Source organism: Dromiciops gliroides, chromosome 2 (assembly GCF_019393635.1).
Source record: "Dromiciops gliroides isolate mDroGli1 chromosome 2, mDroGli1.pri, whole genome shotgun sequence".
In the NCBI taxonomy this organism is placed as follows: Eukaryota; Metazoa; Chordata; class Mammalia; order Microbiotheria; family Microbiotheriidae; genus Dromiciops; species Dromiciops gliroides.
This window is the reverse complement of record NC_057862.1, coordinates 121,740,859-121,768,790: the sequence shown is the minus strand read 5'-3', so window position 1 is coordinate 121,768,790 and position 27,932 is coordinate 121,740,859. Positions and strand designations below refer to the sequence as shown.

Genomic DNA, 27,932 nt, shown 5'->3' with positions numbered 1-27,932 from the left:
CTTTCAAGGAGCTTACAATCTACCGGAGGGGAGGAGGAGGGTAGCATGCAAACAAGTACATGCAAAGTAACTTATAAACAGGATAAATAGGGGATAATGAGCAGAGGGAAGGAACTACCACGGGGCAGGAGAAGGATCAACGAAAACCGGAAACGATTTTTATCCTAAAGTAAATTATCCAATCTCCTCCCACTCACGCCCAGTTTACAAATAAGGAAACTGAGGATCCGAGAAGGGAAGTTGCCCGTCCAAGATTGCACCGGTAGTGTCGGGGTGAGGGCCCGAACGCTGGCAATCAAGGGCCCAGGGTTCGAATTCCAGCCTTGCTGATGCCTTACCAGTGCGACCCTGGGCAAGTCACTTGCCCTCCCTGGGCCTCAGGAAAATGAGGGCTGAGCGCCAAGATAAACTCACTAATCGGGGATTATAAATCTCCAAACCTAGCCCTCTTTCTTCTTCACCACACCAGCCGCCTCCCAGCATCACGGGAGGACTAGCGCGGCAGGTGTAGACGCCGGGGCAATGGCATAGACGCGACTGGAGGGAGGGGTGAAGGGTCGAGTGGCAGGGAGGAGGAGAAGGAGGTCCTGACGAAGAGCGAAGGGGGCCGCACTCACGAAGCGCTGGTAGAAGCGGACCAGCCGCGGCTTCCCGTGGTTGTTAAACACCAGAATTGCCTGGATCATCTTTCCAGGGACCGACGCCGCCACCGATTCTCAGGCACCGCTTCCGGCTCCTTCCGCCAGGACTGACGCTTACTTCCGGCCCGTTCCTCTGCCAATAGTGCTCCCCTCGGAAATCTAGTGGCGGTGCTTAAGGCCTGCCTTCTCTCGTCCTTTCTTAGGGTATAGTGCTCCTTGACTAGGACTCGATTTTCCCACCAGTTTTTTTGTAATCCCTAGGAGCCCATCACTAACTTTTGCAGCACCAAAAATTAGGGTTCCCATTCAGCCTCAGACCCTTAACACTTACTAGCTGTGTGACCTATGGCAAGTCACTTAACCTTCATTTCCCCGAAAAAAAAAAAGTTTCCTATACTGATGGTGAGGGTCTGGGGGCATTTTTTTTTCCTGGTCCAATGTTCAAAGGTCCATATCCCTGCCGTGTTCCAAATAAACAAGATGGTTGGGCATAAGGGATAAATAACAGACCCTGGTGTGCAGGGCCTGGAGTCTACAGACCTAAATTCAAATCCAGTTGCAGACCCTCCTCACTAGCTGTGTGACTCTAGGCAAATGACTTCATCTGTTTCCCTCAGTTTCCTCCTCTGTAAAATGGGGATAATAATAGTACCTACCTCCCAGGGTTGTTGTGAGGATCAAAATAGATAACATTGTACTTGTAAAGTGCTCAGCCCAATGACTGGCATATAAGAGATGCTATATAAATGTAAGCTATCAGTATTATTGTGATGATGGTGCTGGTGGTGGTAGTAGATAAATAACATACCCTGTCTTCATTGCAGTAGATAGAGTGCAGGGGCAGGAGTCAAGAGGACTTGGGTTCAAAGACAGCCTCAGATACTCACTAGCTATGTGATCCTGGGGAAATCACTTAACCTCTGTTTACCTCAGTGTCCTTATCTGTAAAAGGAGGATAACAATAGCACCTTCTAGGGTTGTTGTGAGGATCACATGATAATAATTGTAAAGTGCCTGGCACATAGTAAATATTATATAAATGCTAATTATTATTATAGTATAATGAATTCTTTGCTCCCAAAATTTTATCCACAAAATAATTGCTTAAGTACAGCAGGCAGTGAAATGACTTAAAGGCACCTGTTAAATCGGTAACAAAACCAGGGTGGTGTATATAGAACACTGGACTTAAGAGCACAGAAGATCTATGTTCCAATCTCACCTCAGCCAGTGGCTAGCCGTATGACCTCAGGCAAATCACTTCACTGCTCAGGGCCTCAGTTTCCTCATCTGTAAAATGAGAGGGTTGATAGCTCTAATTCTATGAACCTCTGATCTTCACGAATTCTCATTCTACCAGGCTAGATTGACTTTGCATTAAAGTCACTGGGCCTCAGTAAGACACAGAGTTTATTTATACCCAAAGTCATGGGTCCCAGAATTAAACCCTCCTTAAAGACAGGTGGGAATATGTAACTTCCATGATGTAAGGATAGTTTCTAACTATCCTTTTTTTTTTTTTTTTTTGCGGGGCAATGGGAGTTAAGTGACTTGCCCAGGGTCACACAGCTAGTAAGTGTCAAGTGTCTGAGGCCGGATTTGAACTCAGGTACTCTTAAATCCAGAGCCGGTGCTTTATCCACTGCACCACCTAGCCACCCCTTCTAACTATCCTTTTAACTCTAACTCTATAGGTCTTTGTAAATTTTTTCATCTGTTCTGCACAAGTTTCTTAAGAATTGAGAAAATGTACCTTCTTGGGGCAGCTAGGTGGCGCAGTGGATAAAGCACCAGCCCTGGATTCAGGAGGACCTGAGTTCAAATCCGACCTCAGTCACTTGACACTTACCAGCTGTGTGACCCTGGGCAAGTCACTGAACCCCCATTGCCCCGCAAAAAAAAAAAAGAAAGAAAGAAAGAAAGAAAGAAAATGCACCTTCTTGTTTTAGGTGTGAAATATTGCATATACTGTGGGACAAAGAAAACGTGCTGGTTTTGTTCATCTATTTCTGTTTTCTTTCCCACTATTTGTTACAAAGGGTAGCTCTCTGGGAGGGAATTATATTCAGAAATTAAGATGACAGAAAACCAAAAGGTATCAGTCCCCCATTAATAAAAACCAAAATAATAAAAATTAAACAAAATATATGTGATGCAAGATGCCTTTTAGGCAGTGGAAAGGTCACTGGGTGGACCTGGAATCAGGAAGACCTGAGTTTAAATCCAGCCCCAGACACTTACTAGTTGAGTGACACTGGGAAAGTCACCTAACTGCTGTTTGCCTCAGTTTCCTCAACTGATAAATGAAGATATTAACAGCACCAACCTTGCAGGGTTGCTGTGAGGATGAAATGAGATAACAATGGTGAAACGCTTAGCCCAGTATCTGGCACACAGTGGGAACTTTGTAATGCTTGCTTCCTTTCCCTTTAAAAGAAAATAATATGAGGGGGTTTAATTCATTGGGGCACCCTGGAATGTGGAAAAATAGGATTCCATCCTGGGCTATTGGACGTTTTTCTATTTGCCCATCTGACAAGTGATACTGACCAGGAAAACTTCAGACAAATACATTATTTTTCAGAACTTTCCTTTCCTTCAGGATTTGCCTTTCTTTGTATCCCCAGTGCTGAGCACAGTCCCTAGCATATAGTAGGTGCTTAATAAATGTGTATTAACTGACAAAACTGAGTTGTGAAGCAAAAGGCCAGTTATTAAGCAAGTTTATGTCCAGTCCTGAATAAGGAAGGAACACAGATTGACTTAACAATCCCAAAGTTGATCTTTGTATCTCTCTACCTAGTGTAATACCAGGTACAGAGTAGATATTTAATAAATGCTTGCTGACTGATATTCTCAGAATGTTTTGGATAGTCTTCAAGTCATCGAGGTCTCCAAGGCCCCAACTGGGCCCTATTCCTTTTTCAGAAAAAGTAGATTTCAGGGGCAGCTAGGTGGCACAGTGGATAATACACCGGCCCTGGATTCAGGAGGACTTGAGTTCAAATGCGGCCACAGACACTTAACACTTACTAGCTGTGTGACCCTAGGCAAGTCACTTAACCCCAACTGCCTCACCAAAAAAAAAAAATTAAAAATTAAAAAAAAGAAAGATTAGTACAGTTCCTGGCATACAGTAAGCACTTAAATGCTTGTTGACCTGACTCAAACTAAGAAGCACATACTTAAATAAGAGCTGTTTTGTGTTCTCCCACCCCAGAAATTTACTAATTAACAAAAACTGCTGATAAAATTAGCTCGTGGTATAAAAGATGTATAAAATACATTAAAAAACAAAACATTCTAGATTGGTAGGGTTAGTTTTAGGGACAATTAGATACAACAGTGGAGGTGAATAACTGCAACCCTCTGGCTCTTCCCTATCAATTGCTCAATTAGTGCTGGCCAAATCCAAGGGATCTTAGAATCAGGAAATGGAGATTAAAATTGCCAGCCCCAGTGAGGGGACAATTAGCAGAGGGACAAGGTGAAATTGGGGGATGAAGGCTACAGTGTAAATGGAAATATGGCTGCATTGCCAAGAGAGTTAAGAGGGGTATGGGGCTGTAGGAGAGAATATATGAATCTGTGCAAGGCACAAAGAGGAAGAACAGAGGAAATGACATGCAACTTCAGTTTTTCAGGGGCTCATGCAGGAAGTTAAAGCCAAAATGACCAACACAGGATTCACCAACTTGTTCCCATGAGCCACAGTGTCTCAGCTGAGTGAATCACTTTTGTTCCCTCCAAGTGCAGTTATAAATAATTCCAATTCATCTTGGAAGTATCTGGTCACACCCCAAGAAGACTCTTAAGCCACCTGAATAAGGAAATAGTGACCCTTCCTGAACAAGAAATAAACACGGGGAAACTCTAAGAAGAATGGGCCTTGAGTCCGGGGACTCCAGGAGTCACAACGAATGGACTAGTCCAACCTCGATAGGATTTTAGCAGAGGTGGGCTGGCCTGAAGTATATTCCAACCACCTGCTAAGATGAGGTGAGGACATCTTTCTCTCCTAGTGCCACTGTTCCATAAGAAGCATCAAAGATGAAATTAGGGTAAAGGGATTCAAAAGAAGTTTCATGCTGATGGCAGCCACCACAGAGATGCTCCACTTCCTGCTGCTCTCAGTCATCCTGAAGAAACATAAAGAAAAAAGAGAACAGTTATTAACAGGGAGCATTATTTGAAATGTTCGAATTGGTCAGGATCAGGTTTTAGCACTCTGAGCAAAAAAGACTCAGAACCCGGGGCAGCTAGGTGGCACAGTGGATAATGCACCAGCTCTGGATTCAGGAGGACCTGAGTTCAAATTTGGCCTCAGACACTTAACGCTTACTAGCCATGTGACCCTGGGCAAGTCACTTAACCCTAACTGCCTCATCAAAAAAAAAAATAAATAAATAAAATAAAATCTCAGAACCTATCAGTGAGAATTATTCAGGAGCCCTGGAACAAGAAAAGGATCAGGTGAGTCAAACCACTGCTACCATCTCCCCTCAGGTCCAGGGGGAAACAGTCAAAGAACCCTAGGAACAGAAGTATCCCTCCCCCAGGTCACTGGCCCTGCTTCCAGCCTGACCCCTGTAGCCACCAAGTGCTGACCAACTGCCTCCAATGGCAGAGAAACCTAAGAACCCCAGGAATAACAAAGCCACCTAGATCCCACTGGCTTTGGTTCTATCCCATCCTCCATAGTCATCATCCAAGGGGAGTAACTCTTGTGAAGCTGGAAACCATCTCTGTAGGTGACTGCAGCCCCTGCCTGCTCAGCAACCACAGTTGCCAAAGACCCAGAAGAAAATGTTCTCACGACCAAAGGGCTTGGCCTTATCACCTGCCCTGTTGCTGCTCCCTATGGACCACGGTGCCTTCCATCTGAGTTGAAACTGAAACCTCCTAGATTTATTGTCTTCTCCTATTAGAATGGGAGGTTCATGAGAGCAGAGGCTGTCTTGGTTTTCTACATTAGAACAATGCCTTGCACACAGTAATAGCCTAATAAATATTTGTTTATCCATTCATTCCATGGAACATCTGGCCCTAGGAACTGGTCCAGTGATTCTTAACTTTTTAAAACGTGTTACCTGCTTATTATTTTATAATTTTATCATCTGGGAAATTCTCAGTATGGAAACTGCTTCCATCAACTATAACATACTAGCTTGAAAAGATGGGAAATTACTTATCCAAGGTCACACAGTCATGCCTCAGAAGCAAGCCCTGGATTCAGATCTAACTTACTCCAAGGATTCCTCTCCTAAACCAGTCTATTAGGAGAAAATATAACAAAGACCAACTAACCTGACTGCCCTGTTTTCCATTACAAAAATAATAATTTTGTGGTTCATCTGCCTGGAAAAATAACCCATTGTAATGGTTACTTTTCTCTAAATATTCAATTGAGCACTTTAAAAAATATAAACTCAAATCTGCAGTGAAAAATACGTATTTTTAAAAAAGAAACATCTCTGAATATGGCCTACAGACCAATCAAAACAGGTCCTTTTGAATGAATATGAATAAATCAAAGAAAGATGGAAATACTTGTTGGGGGGGTGTTGATTGAATAAGTAAATAAAGTTACCATATCCCATTTAAAGTAAATGACATTCTGCACAAACAAAATGAATGCAACCAAGATTAAAAGGAAAGAAAAAAGCTGGGAAATAATCTTTACAGCAAGTTTTTCTGATAAAGGCCTTATTTCTTAAACATAGAGGGAACTGAGCCAAATTTATAAAAATAAGAGCCATTCCCCAATTGATAAATGGTCAAAGGATATTACCAGGCAGTTTTCAGATAGAGAAACCAAAACTATTTCTAGGCATATGAAGAAGCACTCTAAATCACTTTTGATTACAGAAATGCAAATTAAAACAACTCTGAAGTACTACCTCACATCTATCAGATTGGCTAATATGACAAAAAAGGACAATGATAAATGTTGGAGAAAATGAGGGAAAGTTGGGACACTAATACACTGTTGGTGGTTTTGTTAACTGATCCAACCATTCTGGAGAGCAATTTGGAACTATGCCCAAAGGGCAACCAAACTATGTATACCCTTTGACCCAGCAATACCACCACTAGGTTTGTATCCCCTAGAGATCATTAAAAAAGGGAAAGGACCCATATGTACAAAAATATTTATAGGTCTTTCTGTGGTGGCAAAGAATTAGAAATTAAGAGGATGCCCATCATATGGGGAAAGGCTGAACATGCTGTAGCATATGAATGCAATGGAATACTATTGTGCAATAAGAAATGATGAGTGGGCAGTTTTCAGAAAAAACATGGAAAGACTTGTATGAACTGATGCAAAGTGAAATGAGCAGAACCAGGAAAATACTGTACACAGTAACAGCAACATTGTATAATGATCAACTACGAATGACTTAGCTCTTTCTCAGCAATACAGTGATTTAAGACAATTACAAAGGACACATGATGGAAAATGCTATCTACATCCAGATAAAAACTGATGGACTCTGAATCCAGATCAAAGCATACTATTTTCACTTAATTTATTTTGTTTTTTTTCCTTTTTGTCTAGTTTTTTCTTTCACAACTGTGACTAATAATAAATGGGTTTTACATGACTGCATATATATAACCTATACCAAGTTGCTTACCATTTTAGGAAGAGGTGAGGGGAGGGAGAGAAAAAAAATTTAGAACTCAAAATCTTGTAAAAAAGGAATGCTAAAAATTGTCTTTACATATAATTGGGAAAAAAGAAAATAATATTTTAAAAAGTAAATGCTAAAATGTCCTATTACCTTAACTAGGTGAGAATACATCAAAAACAAATGATTAATCATAGGCTTTAGACTAAAATAGAAAAAAAAATCCTTGATCAACTGGGTTGCATAGGAACTATTTTCTAATTAGCTGAGGAAACTTGGTAATGTTCTGTGGAGTTTATATAAAACCAGGGATCTAATTCAGAACCCTAGAGATTTGAACAGAAAGGGCAGTCTTCCATCTGAACCCTTGAGAAGGAATCAATTGGAGGAGAAGAGTAGAGAGCCTTACAGCCACAGTCTCTATCTCCTCTCTCCCTCTCGACCATGGGACCTCATGAGTTTCTGATCTTTCTACCAGTGTCCTAATGGTGTGCCTGGAACAGCCGATGATGGTGTTTGCATCAGAAGGCAAAGACAAACCAGATTCAAGACTCTCCAGAAAGCCCAAGAGAAAAACTATCATACCCAATGTCACCAACTTAAAGTCTCCAGCAAAAAGACTTTAAGGAGGAAATGAGGAAGATCAACTACTGTTCTTAAACTTGTAGTCCAAAAGAATTGGTCTAGGTAGTAATAAAAAGTTAAGTGACTTGCCTAGGGTCACAAAGCCTGAGCCCAAGTCATTCTGCCTCTCCTAGGTATAGATCACCACAAAGTGATCGATTCCACTATAAGCTATAACCAGAGTTCAAACATAAAAATTAGGAAAAGTCCCTACTCACCAACCTTACTAGACCTTGAAGAAATTAGAGGTGCCTTGTCTATTATGAAGTGATTAACCAATCAATGATTATTCGATTAAGTTTGTATTCTGTCAGTTGCTAACTCTCCAAAACTGCACAGAGGAACTGACAAAGGTGGGGTTTCAATGGACAACACTCTTCCCTGTCTCCACCTTCCTCTCACCCTCAACTTTAAGACTCACTTCAGAGGCTCGAGAGGCACTCCCAACTCACCCACTCATCATCCTCTGCCCCGTCCCCCTGGCCTCGGATCTCAGATGTTGCTTCTTCTGAGGATTTCTGTGCCAGGATATTTTCTGTCCAGGATGCCCCTGTCTGTCCATCGCCAGCAAAATTGCACTTGGTCACTGTTCCAGCCTCAAGTTTTGCTAGAGAGCCTAAAAAAAGAGAAGGTTGGAAGGACTACTGTCATTGGGGAAGAAAACATATTCTTTTCCATTGAGGAGAGCTGATTCATTCTCAAGAAGTCAATCAAAATAGGGTCAAACAAACCCACAAATTACCACCATGGGTATATTGTGCATAGATACCAATTCAGGTACCAAATGGTAGTTCTTAGATCCGTGACAAAAATTCCATAATATTATGGTACCCCTCACTCAAAAGAGCTGGTGAGGACACTGGAGACTAGGGGCTCCCATGGGATTTGCTGTGAGACTTAAAAATGTCCCATGGTGACATTGTATCCCATGCACAGAAAAAGCTCTGCTGGACTCCCATGAAGAAAGATGGGGTGGCCTTAGAAGTGAGACCCACGAGAGCCCCTCTATTTATATGAGCAATCGGAAAACTGATAGCAAGGGACCTGTGAGAAAGGAAATTACCTCTCACCTATGAAAGGACTATCACCCTGGGTTTTCAGACGAATTTCTGAACCTAGCTCCAGCTCAATCTTCTCCATCTCTATCTCTGGAATCCAAAATGCAAGTGCCTGGTCTGGAGTGTGGCTTCCCGTCAATGCAAGCAGCTCTGGCTTTTCCACAAGCTCCTTCAACTCCGTGGGTGAGAGTCTGTCCGTGTCACCTTTGGCTTCTACCTCTGACCACCAGACCAAACAAAATTCTGTTAGAGGCCTAGAACTCCCAGGCAAAGCATCTTTCTGGCTCCACAAGGTCTCTTGGGTAAAAATGAGACCCCTGCGGAATCTGGGAGAAAACAGGAGGCCTTCCTGCTCACTTGCTGGTCTAGCCTGATCCTGTTCTCTGTTTGGAGATCTTTCCAGGAGTAATCTGACAGCTTCTTCTTACCGTTAGGATCTTAAGCCCTCAAACCCCAGGGATTATTTCTTGCCTGTCCTATCAGAAATCCTCAGGTTTTTGAGGAGAAAAGATCTCTTCTGACAGTGAGTGTATTTTTATGAGGCAGCTGGATCCCACTGATGCTGAATACAGCTGCTGGCCCAAGTAGAGTATTTCCATCTAGAGCTCAGGTTCTCCGTGTTTTGGGTGATGCTATCAGAGCCCTCCCCACAGGCTAGATCAAAAACCTTTCACAACCTGGCCCCTTCCTACCTTTCCTTTCTTCTTACACTTTCCTCCCCTCCACATACTCTAGGATCCATCTATACTGTCCTGATACTGGCTATTGCTTGAATGACGCATCATCTCCTGATTGCACGCCTTGGCAATGGGAGGCTCCCAGGCCTGGAAGGCTCATCCTCCTTGCTTCTGCCTCCTAGCCCCTCCTCACTTCAGCCACCTAGCCCCTCCTCACTTCCTTTAAGACTCACCTTGTAAAACACGGCCTTTCCTGGTTTTCTTCTCTTCTCCCATTCCCCAAGTCCTCCATAGCTAGGGCCTTCCCTCTGAGATTGCCTTCCATTTGTATGCCTTGTATGGAAACAGTCATATACATGCTGTCTCCCTCAGGGATCCCTAGTGCTCAGTACAGTGCCTGGAATATACTAAGCACTTAATAATAATCATAGCACACATTTACATGGCATTTACTATGTGCCAGGCATTGTGCTCATCTCTTTCTAAATATTATCTCATTTAATCCTCACAACAACCATGGAAAGTAGGTGCTATTATCCCCATTTTACAGTTGGAGAAACCGAGGCAGACAGAAATTAAGTGACTTGACCAGGGTCACACACTCTGGTCTTACTGATTCCAGGTGCTCTATTCACTATAGGACCTAGATGGACCAAATGCTTGTTGACTACTGGAAAGGGTGGGGCCAGATTATGGGGACTTTGGAAGCAGACAGAGAAGCTTAGACCTGATCTAATAGATAAAAGGGAACCACCACAAAGATCATAACAATAATAATAATTATGACAATATGATAACAATAATAATAATAATGACAGTGGTAGCAGTAGCTCCTATTCATCTAGAGTTTTAAGATTTGCAAAGAGTTTTACATATATTATCTCATTTGGTTTGGGTTTATAAGCAGATAAAAACAATATTTATGAAAGAAAATAATTACATTTCACATTTGGATAACCCATTACACTTTTCTCAGAGACTGCATAGAAGTTATCTTACAGTGGTATACAGGAGTATGATATAATCAGTATAATCATTAGAGCAACTGACCTGGAGTCAGGAAGATCCAACCTAGCCTCAGATACTTCCTAGCTGTGTGACCCTGGGCAAGTCACTTAATATCTGTCTCTCTTAGTTTTCTCATCTATAAAATGGGGGTAATAATTAGCACCTACTTCCCAAGGTTGTTATAAGGATCAAATGAGATAATATTTTTAAAGTATATTGCTGCTGCAGGCTACCACTACCACCATCACCACTTTCCTTATCCATAAAATGGGGCTATTAATATCTGAAGGACCTTAGAGGGATTTTTTGTGAAGATCACATAATATAATATACGTAACGTGCTTTATAAGCTTTTAGGTTCTACACAAAGGTCAATTATTTTTGTTATAATGGAGGCTAAAAGATGAATTCACTCTTCAGGGAAAAGTTTTCCAGATGCTCCTTTTTGTACAAAACACTGTGCTGGGGGGCGGCTAGGTGGCACAGTGGATAAAGCATCGGCCCTGGATTCAGGAGTACCTGAGTTCAAATCCGGCCTCAGACACTTACTAGCTGTGTGACCCTGGGCAAGTCACTTAGCCCCCATTGCCCCGCAAAAAAAAAACAAAAAACACTGTGCTGATCTGCACCAAAACCTAGAATTTTCTAAATGAGGACCATGGCTGCTAAAATAAAGAGAAGAAAAGAAAAGAAAAATGGTTTAGCCATTTGTTCCAGAAATAAAGTAGAGGAAAAATAAAGATTGTCCATATTTACACCTTTCATTTGGACTGGCAGCACACTGTCGGGGCTCCAGTTCTATGAGTATGTGTACCTTGGACAAGCATTACAGTTACACAATGAGCTGGGCCCACAACTAAACAGGAGAAGAGCACTGGGCTGGAATCAATTTGGGAAATCACACCATACTTTCAGTTTTTCCAAATGCCTCCCTGACACAAAAGCCCATCTGTCTATTCAACATCATAATTCTTCTGGTGATAGGACAACCAGGTAGTACAGTGGATTAGAGTAATAGGACTAGAGTCAGAAGACCTGAGTCCAAATCCCGCCTCAGACACTTCCGAGCTATGCATGCTTACTAGTAAGACCCTGAGCATGTCAGTTAACCTCTTGTTTGCCTCACTTTCTTCACCTACAAAATGAGGATTGTTGTGAGGATCAAATGAGGTATTTGTAAAGTGCCTAGCATGGTGTCTTGTACAGAGTAGTTGCTATATAAATCTTAGTGATAAGGATGACGATGATGTCAAGGAATACCATGATCTCAGAAATTAAGAACTGCAGGTAACACTTTAAACTCATCAAATTCGAAAAGACTAAAATATTCAAGGCTAAGAGGGCTATGGAAAAATAGACATAGTAATTGACTGACAGTGGAGGTATGAACTGGTCTATTTCCAAAAGCAATATGGAATCATATAATAAAATTCACATAATTATCCCTATCTTTTGACCCAGTTATTCATTAAGAGGTTTCTACTCCAGGGAGGTCAGCGACAGCAAGAAGAGACATTATCTTTATACAAGTTTCCAAAGAAGCACCATTCATAAGAGCAGAAAGCTGCAGACAAACCATGCACCCAGTGCCTAGAGAGTAAATGAATAAATTGTGGCAGATGAATGAAATAGAATATTCTTGGAATGACAACTATGAAGAATTCAGAGAAATGTGGGAACGCTTCTGTGAAATGATGTAGAAAGTAGATGCAAAGGAAACTATTCATCAGACTAAAACTGCGTAAATGAAGATGACCTCAAACAGCAACAAAATTCAGGCGACAACAATGCTCAGTGTTGTAGTACTCTGTATGAGTTAAAGGGCATGAGCATTTTTCTCTTTTAACAAATGGTTGTTACAAAAGCCAATGGTAACTTGGACCACTCAGAGTCACAATCACTCACTCTTTTGGGCTCTTCTGCTGAACTTTTGGTGGGAGCCATACTTTGTTTTTGATTTGTCTTTTGGATTAAAACAAAATTTATCCATTAATTTTTTTTTCACCTATCCCAAAGGCCAATGGATAGACATACAAGTAGGCTGCAGAATATTATCACTGATGACTTTCAATAAAGAGTGACATAAATGGTGTTATCAAGGGACTAGTAAAAGAGATGGGTTAGTCACATAATAAGAAAGGGCACACATGATGAACTCATACCTCCAAAACAGCTAAGGAGTCCAAGGAGGGTAGGTCTTCCATAGAATATTTACAGAAAGACATGGGCAAAAATCCCACAGGATAAGATGGTGTAGTTGGGCCACAATTTGCCCAAGGGTAGGAGTAATCATATTGATGAGATCACAGACCCATTAAAATATCAGAAGTCTAAGTAAGTGCTAAATTATCTGTTGCACACTATGATTGCCATAATTTAAACAAAGGAAATGCTAGAGAGGACCTGGAGTAGTCAAGGGAAAGGTTTTTTGGATGAGATAGGACTGGAAGTAGGACATGAAGGATGGACAAGATTTGAATAGGGGAATGGGAGAAAGAATGGTATCTGAGACAAGGTTAGAAAATATGAATGAGGGGGCAGCTAGGTGGCACAGTGGATAGAGCACTGGCCCTGGATTCAGGAGGACCTGAGTTCAAATCTGGCCTCAGACACTTTACACACTTATTAGCTGTGTGACCGTGGGCAAGTCGCTTAACCCCAATTGCCTCACACACAAAAAAAAAGAAAAGAAAATATGAATGAAAACATGGAAACAGGAATGAGCATGAAGATAGCCTTACCAAAGCTGACAAAAGAAGCTAAAAATACTTAGAAATATAGTTGAATTCGTAGGGCAGCAGCATCTTTCATTTTTATCTTGTTTTCAAAGCAACCTTGAACTCTCTCTACATTATGTTGTTTATGTTTATTAGTAAATTTTAACCCTGACATAGTATGGTGACCATATCTTAGCCTCTAAGGAGGGATAATCTGTCCTAGGATCATTTGTTCAATCCTAATTCTTAGGCAATTATTTTCTTCAGAGAGCTTTTTTTTTTTTTTTTTAGTGAGGCAATTGGGGTCAAGTGACCTGCCCAGGGTCACACAGCTAGTAAGTGTTAAGTGTCTGAGATCGGATCTGAACTCAGGTCCTCCTGACTCCAGGGCCGGTGCTCTATCCACTGCACCACCTAGCTGCCCCTTCAGAGAGCCTTTGTATCTCCTTTTCCATTTGGCTTTTCAAGCTGCTGACTTTTTTCTCATGACTTTCCTGCATCGCTCTCATTTCTCTTTCCATTTTTTCCTCTACCTCTCTTAGTCTTCAAAGTCTTTTTTGATCGCCTCTATGACCTGAGACCAATTCATATTTTTCTTGGAAGCTCTGGATGTATGAGCCCTGACGTTGCTATCCTCTTCTGAGAGTACACCTCGATCTTCCTTGTCGCTAAGAAACTTTCTTTGGTTCTCAACTTTCTTTGCTTGCTCATCTTGTTCATTTTTTACTGGACTTTTCAAGCTACAATGTCCCAAGCTTTAGAGGGTCCCAGGCATTTCAGTTTAAGGAAGGGAAAGTTCTTCACTTGCCTGGCCTGTACTCTGATTTGTAGATCTCTGTCCTAGGATCAAATGGGATAATAACTGTAAAGCATTTAGCTATGTGCTTGGCACATAGTAAATGGTATATAAATATTAGACATCATCGCCATCATCCTTATTGCTAGGATACTCCGTGAGTCAGGGGCTAGCTAACTTTGGGATGAAGCCTGGTTTATTGCTGCCCAAACCTATGTCTAATCCAATGAGCCACACTCCCTAATCCCCTATTCTTTATATCTGTTAGGCAGCAAAATTAATATAACCGGGACTACATTTTTATCTATGTAAATCCCACTGGACATCAGGGTCAGGAGAAGAAAAGATTGTTTGGCTGACCTACCACACTCAGCTTCATCCTTGTAGGAAGAATGGAAAAGAATCAAGGAGAGCAGTGATGGAGAAAAAGGTAAAAGGAAAGTAAGCAGACCAGTTGCCATACTGTTAGACACCACCACATCTGACATCACATTGGATCTCTCATGTATTGGCAGGCTATCCCTGGCTCAGAGATGGAAGTTCTAGATATCCTAAGGGATGAGGAAAGGTAGGGGGTGGCAAAGGGAGATAAATCCTACTCCTCTCAAGTGATTCCCTCTCAGGGGGTTGGCTGGGACCGCTTCACAAACTAGACTGGTCTGCCACCTGATTGAATTGGCTTGCTCTTTTATTTATAGGCCTAGAGACGTGTCTGATTCTCTCAGCCAATCACAATCCTTTCCTGTGTGGCATCATCTATTTTAAATCCAATGATTATGCCTCTTGAACTGATTAAGCAAGTTCACATTTTTAACTGATTCAATTAGACCGGCTGAGATTTCTTTTGTTGGTGGTGGAGTTCAGTACTGTCTACTCTGTCACCCCATTTAGGGTTTTCTTGGCAAGAATACTGGAGTGGTGTGCCATTTCCTTCTCCAGCTCATTTTACAGATGACGAAACTGAGACAGAGTGAAATGACTTGCCCAGGGTCACACAGCTAGTATATGTCCAAGGCCAGATTTGAACTAAGGAAGATGAGTCTACCCACTGTGCCACCTAGCTGCTAGGATTAATATAACCAATTCCCATCCTTACAATTATATTTCCCCTTCCTCAAATAACACACACACACACACACACACACACACACAAATGTTTTCAGGGAGAGGTCTGTGATTTCATAATTGTAAAATATTTCCAGAAAACGTGCCATACCACTGCAGGTCAGCATTGGTTCTCCTCGGGATCACACAAAACCAGTCTATGTTTGGGAGAGACTTGAACTGAGCTCCTGAACACTTGACTCTGAGTCTTGTTATTTATCCACTATACTACTTCTGCCTCATATTTTGAGAAGAAAATGGGGAGAAAAAACCAAACCTGTGTCTCCCGCTTAATTTTGTGTCTGCCCTCTTCTCCCCTGTGAAGAGTACTGCCTGAGGAATCTTCTCTAAATGTAACTCATTTTGCCCCTGCCAACACAGATAAAGAGCTATATTACAAAAATCAGCCAGCCTGCTCAATAGTGTCTAGAACAGTAAAGGGGGAGAGGTAGTCAGCATTTTCTCCTCTATGCTACCCATCTATCTACTTCTCTTTTCTTTCTCTCTTATTTATCTCTTTGGACTGGTAGGATAAGATTGGCAGGTTAACCAATGTACCCTCCAGCCCTACAGGGCCCTACCAACCAAATTATATTTAAGGCTGAAAAAGCTTTCAAATGGTGCATTCAGTGGTGTACAACTCTTTGTGACTCCATTTGGGGTTTTCTTGGCTAAGATACTGGGGCAATTTGCCATTTCCTTCTCTAGCTCATTTTATAGATGAGGAAACTGAGGCAAACATGGTTAAGTGACATGCCCATGGTCACACAGCTAGTAAGTGCCTGAGGCTAGCTATGAACTTAGGTCTTCCTGACTCTAGTTCATAATTTTTCAAGACTGATTTAATACTGTGAGAACCAGGGACCCCTGCCCCCTGATGAGAAAGCATTTGACCTTTCTGAGGTTTCTAAGGTTGAATTGGCGTCCCAGAAGTTGCCTCTATTCATAGACCGCCTTTAAGTCATGTCAGTCAATGGACTTGAATGCGAACAACCAATTAGCTTGGAGCTGTGTGTGGGGACCACTTCTCTTCCGGTTCCACAGGGGGCTTCTGGTAGAACTGAGTGAGAGTCTTTCTCTTGGGAAGTGTGAGAGGCTACGTGAAGGAGCTCTTTCTTTCTCTTGAGCATAGGTCTGAGCTAGGGTTTTTTCCATTCTTTCAGAGACATGTGCTCTCCTTCTCTCTTTACTAACTTCTAATATACTTTAATAAATGCTAAAAAGCCTAAACTGTTGCTCAATTTATAAGTAAACCCTAAGTAGTTTCACACATACACACACACACACACACTGGGGAGCAGGTAAGGACACACACATTAGATTTTAATCATCACAATACTAAGATGAAACTTACAAGGTATGAAGAAATCTGGAAGTCTGGAAAAAGAAAGAGAAGGCTGGAAGAAGGAGCAAATAATGAAAGTCTAGGTGGGGAGAAGGGAAAGAGAGCTAGAGAGAATAAAGCAGAAGAGAAGTGGAGCCTTTGGTAGATAGGCAGCTTGGAATTGTGCCAGGGATACCTACTATATGAGGACATGAGGAAGCCTGTGTTCACCTTCCTGGTGTTGCTGAAGTTTGGTTCTATCTCATTTCCCTCGGAGTCGAATTTGCGGCGATGGATGCGACTGGGTCTGATGTATAATACATAGTAACGCTCCTAGAGTCAAGCAAAGAGAAAAAGTAAAAGAGGTTTCCCTGTCTCGTCCTACCTACTTCTGGGGACTGGCTTGCCCCCATCAACACATTCTACCTTCTCTCTGTGCAATCCATCTATTACAACTGCCCACCTTGTATTGAGCCACACCTAGTGCCCCACTTTGATGATTGGATCCAGGAGGAAACAGTCCATTGTGTATCTTACCCTCCCGCTGCTGTAATTCTGTTTCCCTTTTTCTTTTTTCTTGAGGGGCAATGGGAGTTAAGTGACTTGCCCAAGGTCACACAACTAGTAAGTGTCAAGTGTCTGAGACTGGATTTGAACTCAGGTCCTCCTGAATCCAGGGCCAGCACTTTAACCACTGCGCCATCTAGCTGCCCCTGCTGCTATAATTCTGACAAGGAGAGTTAGGCTGGATATGAACCAGAGCTGAAATTAACCTGGCGTAACCAGGGCAATGCCCCAAATGGTGACATAGAGACTGTTTCCTCCCCACTATAGAATAGCTGCTGTAAACAGGTCTCACTCCCTTGCCTGGCCCAGGATGCCACCCCACCCCACTGCCAAGATGCCATAATTTTTACACACCCTCTCTTGGGGCTGCCACCTGGCCTCAGGAGTGGCACCCTGCTCCCAAATACTAGAACACTAACTACCAGCACAGAATCAAGAGAGGGATCATCGAAATAAGGATCAGAAGAAAAACTGGCAGCTGGCACACAGTCCCTGACTAACAGAGGCTTATTCACTGAGTCACAGGTTGGTTAATGTTATGCTGGCCCCCCACCCCCACCTCAAACTATTATTCCTTGGGAAAATGGTACTAATGCAAAAATATTTAATGCAAAAAAGAGCAACTTTTCTGTTGTTATTGGAGCAACAAAGTGGAAATAAAATGGATGCTTGTCTATTGGGGACTGGCTGAAAATATCATGGTGGACAAATGGAATGGAATATTATTGTACCATGAAAGAGACAGATTCACAGGAAACCAGAAAACTCTTACAAACTGATGCAGGGTAAAGTGAGTAGAATCAAAAGAACAAGTTTGACAATAACTAAGACAATATAAAGGAAAAAAACTCTGAACTCAGAACTCTGGTTAAAGCAACGACCAATTATGGCTCCAGAAAACTGATGATAAAGCATGCCTGTGAATACTTCGTGGTCACCATCTGAATGGCTGCTATCTGTGAGGTGGCTAAAATCCTAGCTATACTGTCTAAAAATCTAATGAGTAGTCGCCAATGAATTAGAAGCTTTGGCAAGAGTTTAGACTTTTAAGCATTTATTAAGGAGCATAAGAATTTGGTGAGGAGAGAGAAAGAGGCCAAGGTGCCTACATCTATCTATCTCAGGGAGCCAGCATCTCCAGCCCCACTCCCCACAAGGTCCTAGAGAGAGAGAGACAAAGACAGAGAGAGAGAGAGAGAGAGAGAGAGAGAGAGAGAGAGAGAGAGAGAGAGAGAGAGCGCCTCACCCCTTCTTCATCCCACAAGCCTCCTGTGAAAACTGGAAACATCCCATCCATACACACACACACACACACACACACACACAGAGCTCCAAGCTAATTGGCTGGTAGCTTTGATCGACAGTACCCACGAGCAAACATCACTTCCTGACACCAAGGAACTGACCTTCCAAGCCACATGGTTTGCCCTCAAATGCCTTCTCCTCATGGCAGAGCTTTCCTACAGTATCTCTCCAGCAGGGGGCGTCACTCCAATTGTCACACCTGCCTTCTCTTAATAATAAAAACTAACCCTTATATAACACTTACTACACTGTGCTAAGTGCTTTACAATTATGAAATTTAGTCCTCAAAACAAGCCTATGAGGGGGGGCGGCTAGGTGGCGCAGTAGATAAAGCACCAGCCCTGGATTCAGGAGTACCTGAGTTCAAATCTGGCCTCAGACACTTGACACTTACTAGCTGTGTGACCCTGGGCAAGTTACTTAACCCCCATTGCCCCGTAACTGCCCCCCCCCAAAAAAACCAAGTCTATGAGGTAGGTGCTATTATTATCCTCATTTTACAGATGAGGAAACTGAGGCAAACAGAGCTTAAGTGACTTGCCTAGGGTCATACAGCTAGTTAAGTATCTGAAGCAGGATCTAAACTCAGGTCTTCCTGACTCTAGGCCCAGCTGTGTCAGGTGATAGACTAGAGATATGGAATGAGACATCTATTCTCAGATACAGGTTTTTTCAAAATGGAGGGGATAATACTTAGACAACCTGCCTCAAAGGATGATTGGGAGGAAAGAGCTTTGCAAATTGCAAAACATTTCAGAATGCAAGGTTAAGGTGTTGCACCCTCAGCTGGCACCCAAAGGACCATTACAGTTATAGGGAATAGTAAAAGGAAAAAAGAGATACAATTTATAGATTATTACAAAAGGGCTTCCCAGTTTTATCAATGACAATAAATGTTGCTGTAGTTTACAGATGGACTTTAGAGATTACCTAATCTATCCTGTTCATGTGAGAAACTAGGAAACTGAAGTCCAGAGTGGTGACCTGATTTGCCCAGTATTACAAAGCCAATTAGGAAACCTAAGGTGCTAACCCTGGTGCTGCCACTCTCAATGATCCGAGCCCCAAGAAGAAGACCTTGGGAGACACCCATCACAGCTGCCTTACCCTTTGGTTGTTTCTGTATCATCTGTGTTACTGAGCTGGAAGGCCTAGCAGGCAGTAAATAAACATTTGTTTAAATGAATGCAAATTGGAAAATGATCAAATTAGGTATCCCTAGAGTTATTTCTTATAGTATTTGTAAAGAGTCTGAAAGAAAGAATCTTAACCCATTGTTGTCTGATGAATTTAAGAGAGAAGTGACTAGTACTAAGCACCCACTGTGAAAGAGCAGAGAATGAGAAACTCCTTACTGAGAGTTGGCAAAGCATCGGAATGCAAACTCGTTAAAAGAGGTGGGCAGGAGGAAGCACATTCTCATTCAAGTTTAGGGTTGATTAGAGTCTCCTTTTATCAAACTCTGATTTCTTCTTTTTCATTATTTCAACATGTTCATCATTAAGGCCATGAAACGTGGGAACAGAAAACTATATCTGTCAATGAATAATTATGACAGACTTATTAGAAAGGACATTTACTATGTCAAAAGGATCTATGACGGGGCAGCTAGGTGGTGCAGTGGATAGAGCACCGGCCCTGGAGTCAGGAGTACCTGAGTTCAAATCCAGCCTCAGACACTTAACACTTACTAGCTGTGTGACCCTGGGCAAGTCACTTAACCCCAATTGCCTCACTAAAAAAAAAAAAAAAGGATCTATGATTTCATCAATGACCAACTTTTATCATAATCCTTCTGCAGGGTCTTTGAGGATTGTGTGATCCCCAAACTAAGCAACCTGCTATCAAGGTGCAGGTAAATTTCTCTGAACTTTGTTGGTGCTCAGACAACAGATATATGCAGCCACAAAAAAGACGTACTAATCTAATGTCATTTTGTTGGGTAGAGGTAACCCCACTACTGCTTAAATGAATTTGCCTCAGATGTCAAAATTCCTAGTTACTGCTCTGATCTGATCTCACTTCAGTGTCATCACTTGCCCCCCAGACCAGTACTTGGTGTATGTGGGCTTACTAGCCCATCCCAAACCAATGAAAATACCACATGCTAAAATAACAACGAAAGAGGAGAAATCCCAAAGCCAAACAGCAGAGGCACAATGGCCTTAACACCACACTGAGCCATTCAGTCTCAACTGAACTCTTTTTTTTTTTTTTTGCAGGGCAATGAGGGCTAAGTGACTTGCCCAGGGTCACATAGCTAGTAAGTGTCAAGTGTCTGAGTTCAGATTTGAACTCAGGTCCTCCTGACTCCAGGGCCAGTGCTCTATCCACTTTGCCACCTAGCTGCCCCCCAAAGTGTATTTTTTTTTGAAACACATTTTTATGGATATTTTTTGTGTTTATATCATCTCTTTTCTAACTGTATCCCTCCTGTTTCCCCTTCCTAGAGAACTGTTCTTTATAATAAAGAATGGGGGCAGCTAGGTGGCGCAGTGGATAAAACACTGGCCCTGGATTCAGGAAGACCTGAGTTCAAATCCGGCTTCGGACACTTGACACTTACTAGCTGTGTGACCCTGGGCAAGTCACTTAACCCTCATTGCCCTGAAAAAAAACCAAACAAACAAACAAACAAAAAAAGAATGAAGGGGGCAGCTAGGTAGTGCAGTGGATAAAGCACTGGCCCTGGAATTAGGAGGACCTGAGTTCAAATCTGGCCTTAGACACTTGACACTTGTTAGCTGTGTGACCCTGGACAAGTCACTTAACCCTCATTGCCCCACCAAAAATAAATAAATAAGGAAGGAAGGAAAGGAAGGAAGAAAGAAACAAAGAAACAAACAAACCTGATTTGGCAGTGCCCTAGCCTTGAAAACACATGGATTCCAATCCTGTCTCTGACACATTTTCACACACATATACATATACATATATATACATTTATACAAACACACACATACATATCAACTGAAATCAGGAAGTCCTCAGTTCAAATGGATTTTTAAATGATCTGAGATCCAGTCTCAGACACTTGCTAGCTGTGTGACCCTGGGCAAGTCACTTAACTCCTATCTGGCACAGTTTCCTCAACTGTAAAATGGGGATAGTAACCACACCTACCTCACAGAGTTGTTGTGAAAGTAGAACAATATTTGTAAAGCATTTATCACAGTGCCTGACATCTAGTAGGTGCTTAATAAATGCTTATTCCCCCTTCCCTAAATATCTCAGTAAAAATGTTGGCCCAATTCACTGCTGCCACCAAGTGGCATATCATGTGCCCCTTCTCTACCTCCCTTCTCCACTTGCCTGAATCTCCCAAAGGCTTTTCCAGTTTATGCTTCACAGACTCCCCTTGCTCATCAGTACATCATGCTCACCTTTTTGCCACTGGCATCTGAGATGTTATGCCGAGAGACTTCAACCAGTTCTCCCTCCAGAAGGATACCATTTCCCCTAGTAAAAAGAGAAAAAGGAGAGATCAGCCTAGCTATAAATCTTTAAGAAGGAATCATAACGGGGTGGGGGGGGAGGGGAACTAGGTGGCACAGTGGATAAAACACCGGCCCTGGAGTCAGGAGTACCTGAGTTCAAATCCGGCCTCAGACACTTAACACTTACTAGCTGTGTGACCCTGGGCAAGTCACTTAACCCCCATTTGCCCCCCCCCAAAAAAAAAGAAGAAGAAGAAGGAACCATAACACTTTTGTCACAAGCCACACTAACACAGAACCGTGACCTAAATCATCCATTTCTGCCCCTCTTGCCCAGGGCTAAAGAAAAACTAAACAGAATGAAAAATGTCCTATCCACTTACACAGTACGTTCTTCTACGGATTCAGAGGCAAATTATATCAATAAGAGTGGCTATGTGTATTATGCTTTAAATTTTGTTTTTGTTTCTTTGTGGGGGCAATGAGGGTTAAGTGACTTGCCCAGTGTCACACGCTAGTAAGTGTCAAGTGTCTGAGGACAGACTTGAACTCAGGTCCTCCCGAATCCAGGGCCGGCGCTTCATCCACTGCGCCACCTAGCTGCCCCATATTATGTTTTAAAGTATGAAAAAGACTTGATATCCATTATGCCATTAGATCAAATGAGACGCAGACCCTAAAAAAGGAGCAAAAAAGGGTAGATAGAGCCTAGTCAATCACTTGTCCATTTGTAAATCTCCAGCAGGCAGCTGGTGATGGGGAATAGAGCTCAGGAGAAGGAAGAAGGTTCATTATGAACATCTGGGAGTCATCTTCACATATCTCTCTCTCTCTCTCTCTCTCTCTCTCTCTCTCTCTCTCTCTCTCTCTCTCTCTCTCTCTCTCACACACACACACACACACACACACACACACACGACAGAATGATGGTTGAGGAGAGGGTTGTTGTTTAGTCAGGTACAACTCTTCATGATCTCCATTTGGGGTTTTCTTGACAAGGATACTGGAGTGGTTTGCCATTTCCTTCTACAGCTCATTTTAAAGATGAGAAAACTGAGGCAAACAGGGTGAGGTGACTTGCTCAGGGTCACACAGCTAATAAATGTCTGAAGCCAGATTTGAACTCAGAAGAAAGATGAGTCTTCCTGATTCCAAGCTCAGTGCTCTGTCTACCGTGCCATCTCACAGCCCCAGAGGAGAAGGCAGAAAGCCCTAATTCTTAAGCTTTTAAGATAGAGAAAAGCTTCTTCTGGGGCTCAACCAATCTTGGTTGCCTGGTCACCATAGCAGTGCCTGGCATTTTGAGGAAAATGTTTCCCTCAAACGACAGAACTGTCCCCCATTCTTCCCACTTACATTTCTTCTTGGTCGTGCATATTTAAATTATACTAATGATGGAACATGAAAAGCCTGTGCTGTTTGATGGATGCCTTGGAGCAATGTGAGCTCAGCCTTGACTTCACCTACAGCAGCTCCAGTACGGGCTTCCCCTAAGCCCCCTATTCCCAGCAAAGGAGATAGAGGGCAGAAGGGTTACTGGCCATCAGGGTTTGAGCTTTCTCCCAGGTACCCAGGAAGTAAGTAATCCAATCAGACACTGTCAATCTCCCCCAGCTGAATCTGTAGAAAGGGTCCTAGTCGCTATAATAGCTATTATTCAATCTATCCCCCATCCCAACTTTGGTGTCAACAGGTACACAGGGGAAGGGTAACACACTCCATCAGGAAGACCCCCCAAAATGAGTCAAATGAGCTACCTTAAAAGCTTCCACAGGGGCAGCCAAGTGGCACAGTGAACAGAGAACCAGTCCTGGAGTCAGGAGGATCTGAGTTCAAATCTAAACTCAGATATTTACCAGCTGGGTGACCCTGGGCGAGTAACTTAGCCCTCCTGCTTTTTTTAAAAAAAGATGCACAAAGTCTTTCCCGTTTTAAATCGACTTTGCCCCTCCTGGTCACACCCTCTATAAGTCTTTGCTTTTTCCTTTATTTCCTGATGTTATGCCTTCTCAAACTGGGAAGCTGTTGCCTTTCCCCACAAACACCCCCCCCCCTTACCCTTTTATTTATTTATTTTATCATAAAAGCTGAAAAACAACACAGTTCCCAAGTTTGGAGGCTAGCTCCTAGATCCAAGCCAAATTTGTCAAGCCCTGGTTTAGTCAATGACTTCATTGTCTACATCCCCCATAAGACTAAAACTTCTTGAGAAACAGACATGTTCTCCAGTTTAACCACACAACATCTAGGACCAAATTGCACAAACTCATCGCTCCGTACCAAATCAGGAGACTACAATGCGAATACTGTTACAGTTCTTTGTATCTTGGCAGCAATTAACAGGACATCCACTATCCCAGTGGGAAGCTGGCACAAGATGGTGGAGGAGGCACGGTCTGCACTCAGGAAATATTAAGCAATTAACAGGGTGTTAGACTGAAAGTCAGGTGTCTTTTTGGAGAGCCCCCCCTCTCCTCCTAATTCTTGCTGAGAGATGTACAGCAAGTTATTTTGCTTCTCTGTAATTTGGCTTCCCCATCTGTCAAAGCAAAAAAGAATTCAGACCCAGCTTATAGGGGAGGGTTACCAAGTGCTGGGTTGTTTTGTTCTGTTTTGTTCTTGAAAATATTTAAATCGGCCTCCTCAGTGCCACAGTGATACAAAGCACAATAAACACAGTTTGACTAGAGCTCATAACCATTGCAGTGGGAATGAACTAGTACCCTTCGATCAAAGCAATGGAATCACCCCAAATAGATATATCAGAGGTATTCTGTTTCCATTAACTTTTTTTTTTTCAGTGAGGCAATTGGGGTTAAGTGACTTGCCCAGGGTCACACAGCTAGTAAGTGTTAAGTGTCTGAGGCTGAATTTGAACTCAGGTACTCCTGGCTCCAGGGCAGGTACTCTATCCACTACACCACCTAGCTGCCCCTCCCATTAACTTTTTTTTTGTTGTTTGTTTGTTTGTTTGTTTTTGCGGGGCAATGGGGGTTAAGTGACTTGCCCAGGGTCACACAGCTAGTAAGTGTCAAGTGTCTGAGGCCGGATTTGAACTCAGGTACTCCTGGCTCCAGGGCAGGTACTCTATCCACTGTGCCACCTAGCCGCCCCCTCCCATTAACTTTTAAACAATCTCTCTTGGGTGCCAAACTTTCCATAAATCTTCCCTCTTTCTCACAAGGTCTAGTTAGAAGGGGGGAGGCAGAGTGGGGAAGGACTTGTTTTGAATAAAAAATTCACATTGGTCAAATTTTGCCCAAATTTGACCTTACATGGGGAAAAAAAAAAAGGCCTACAGGTGATACAAGTTAAATTTCAAGTGCTTTTTTTAAAAATTGAACTGTTAATACTTTAGTGACCAAGACTAGAGATTGACTTCATGTCAAAATAAGAGGCAATTTAATGTAATGTTCAAATCACACCCGAGACATTATCACTTAGAGGTACCAAAGCTATTATCACTATTAAAAAGGCAGTCATATGGGAAGATCAGGAAACACAAATTTATCATGAATTAATCACTTTTCCTAATGTAGTTACTCTATGGGTATGAGCAAAATGCTTAACTTAAATAGAACATAAGTTTTGAGAACAGGAACTGTTTTCCCCATTATCTTGGAAGCCTGGTGTAGTGATTTAATTTCGTTTTAGGTAATTGTCTGAGGCACTGAAAGATTGATCAACAAGAATTTAACCAAACCAAATAAGCTGGGCACCCAAAGGATACAAAGAAAAAGGAAAAGCAGTCTTTGCCCTCCAAGAACTTACACTCTAATGGGAGAGACATGTATATAAATAAATATAAATATAAATATAAATACAGCATGGATAGAAGGTAACCTTAGAAAGACTTTAGGGATTGAGCTGAGTCTTGGACAGAGCAAGGGATTCTAAGGCAGAGGTGAAGGTGCTTTTCGGAGCATTCCAGCCAAGCCAAAGGCACATAGAGAGTCGACAGAGTTTCCTTCCGGAAGAAGAGGAAGTAAACCAGGTTGGTAAGATTGTAGCCCTCATAAAAAAGTATAATGTGTAAGAAGACTAGAGACTAGGTTATAAAGAACTTTGGAAATACCAAACAGAGGAAATAATAGGCTACTGGGGTTTATTGAGGAGAGTGGTAACACGGTCAGACCTCTTAGAATCATTTGGCAGCTCTATGGGAAAAAAGTGGTGTGCATAGCTATGTGAGGGAGGGAGACAAATCAGGAGGCTATTGCCAAAGACCAAGAAAGAGGAGTTGAGAGCTTGGACTAAGGTTTCCAATGAGGATAATCGGGAGAAAGTGGAACCCTCCACAGTAACAGGGAAGTTCCGAGAAGGTTTTGGTAAGTAAAAAATGAATTCTATTTTGGGATGCCCATTCTGTGGTCACCCGGCTATCAAGTTGTAGGTCATCCTAACTCCAAGGCCAGCCTACTTTCTATTACTGAGACCACAGCTTCTCAGATCTTATGCATGGTCCACACTTAATGAATGCTTTCAAAATGAATACTAAACACAGAAACAAAATGGGGCTGCTGTCCGTGGCAGCTTCACCACATTGTTCTGTGTGACCCTGGCAAATTCGCTGAACTTTTTTTGCTTCTCAGGGTACGAGAATGGTGCTGTTAAAAAGTAAATTGTCTGAAGGAAGAGTGCTGTGAACTATGGGGCATTATTAGGACTGTAGAACCAAGTCTGGAAAAAGAAAGAATTTGGGACTCGATGTCAGGATATTTGTCGTGGGTCCCCAGAATGTCACTGCCCTCTAAGAGCCGGTTTGGGTATGCTCGGTGGCATAGCGGATGGAGCACCAGCCCTCGAGTCAATGAGACCTGAATTCAAATTCGGCTCAGGCACTTACTAGCTGTGTGACCCTAGGCAAGTCACTTAACCGCGATTGCCTGGGGGGCGGGTGGGGAGCCAATTTGTTCATCAGTAACTTGGAAGTAGGGGCAGCTAGGTGGTGCAGTGGATAAAGCACCAGCCCTGGATTCAGGAGGACCTGAGTTCAAGTGTGACCTAAGATTACTTGACACTTACTAGCTGTATGACCCTGGGCAAGTCATTTAACCCTCATTTCCTCGCAAAAAAACCCACAAACCTTGGAGGTAATACTTGCACCACTCCACCTAAACGGACTGAGGTGAGGACAACCTCAGTACCTTAAAGGATTATGTGAACCCGGCCCTTCGAAGGGGCTGCCAGAGTCAGGAGGAAGGAGATGCGCGGCATCAGCGCTATCACACATCCCAGACTCCGGATCTTGCGCGCGCTCAAGTTAACTCAGGTAAATTTCAGCACGCTTGGGAGTCCTGTCCTTGGCTAGGATGGACTGGCGTTACTTAGGCGTTTTAACCATTAAAATTCATTTTTTCCAAAGAAGAAAAACAGTGCAGGAAAGCTGAGACACCTTCCGCCCCAAAGCAATGACCATGACAACTCCTTCCAAGTCCCCTTCTTCCCCACCCTCATTCCCAGCTGGGAGGAAAGGAGTCGAAGCCTATGGAGATAGAGAGGAACAGCAGAGGCCCCGCCCCGTCCAGTCTCCTGGCCCGGGGAAGACAGGGGGTGCAGAGATCCCAGAGAACAGCTGCCCAATCCCCAAGCGCAGGACGGAGCCCAGACGGGAGCCCTACCGCTGATAGGCAGCCGGGTCCCAAGAGCCAGGAAGCCGAGTGCTGTGCACCGCCTTGTTCCGGAGGGCGCTGTCGTGATAGATGCGACTCATCGGGATAGAGGATGGGATTTAGTTGGAATGATTTTGCAACTACTTCCTCCCCGGGACGGGACAATGGGATGCTTGAGGTGGGGGTGATGAAGGCGTAGGGACCTGCTGGAGCATAGGTAAAATCAGACAAGTATTAACTTTCAGGACACATAGAGATCAAGCTCCCGTCATTTCAGCCAGGCATAATCCTCGAGGCCAGCTCTGGGAGATCAAGGTCTATACCTCCCCTACGCCCCAAAACTCTTCTCCTCCCTGTTTTTACGGAATGGTATGGTCCAGGCCGTCCCTTTCCAAGATTTGTCTTTAAAGGACTAGAGCTCTTCCTAAGA

At 42.9% G+C, this 27,932-nt stretch overlaps 2 protein-coding genes across 2 annotated transcripts in view; both read right to left on the bottom strand.

Annotated features, from left to right (window-relative positions):
- AP3S2 (adaptor related protein complex 3 subunit sigma 2) overlaps positions 1-773 on the bottom strand; it is a 52,790-nt gene extending 52,017 nt beyond the window's left edge. Inside the window, exon 1 of the mRNA XM_043984933.1 lies at positions 618-773. Coding sequence (XP_043840868.1) covers positions 618-686 — 69 coding nt within the window. The 5' untranslated portion in view covers positions 687-773. The remainder of the gene's footprint in view (positions 1-617) is intronic.
- Positions 774-2,545: 1,772 nt separating this feature from the next.
- On the bottom strand, positions 2,546-27,650 carry ARPIN (actin related protein 2/3 complex inhibitor). Its single transcript, XM_043984932.1, has 6 exons — positions 27,512-27,650; positions 21,837-21,912; positions 16,782-16,914; positions 8,968-9,174; positions 8,350-8,513; positions 2,546-4,780 (listed from the first exon to the last, which is right to left on the bottom strand). Exons 1-6 carry the CDS (start codon positions 27,601-27,603, stop codon positions 4,772-4,774), a joined length of 681 nt encoding a protein of 226 aa, XP_043840867.1. The 5' UTR covers positions 27,604-27,650; the 3' UTR covers positions 2,546-4,771.
- Between the last annotated feature and the right edge of the window lie 282 nt (positions 27,651-27,932).

Excerpts from the sequence above, each read along its gene's own strand:
- ARPIN (XM_043984932.1), bottom strand. The coding sequence starts at position 27,603 with ATGAGTCGCATCTATCACGACAGCGCCCTCCGGAACAAGGCGGTGCAC. Across the intron at positions 16,915-21,836 it reads CAGATGCCAGTGGCAAAAAG|GAGCGTTACTATGTATTATA; the intron begins GTGAGCATGATG and ends GCTTGACTCTAG. Across the intron at positions 9,175-16,781 it reads CTTCCTCATGTCCTCATATA|AGGTAGAAGCCAAAGGTGAC; the intron begins GTAGGTATCCCT and ends TCTGGTGGTCAG.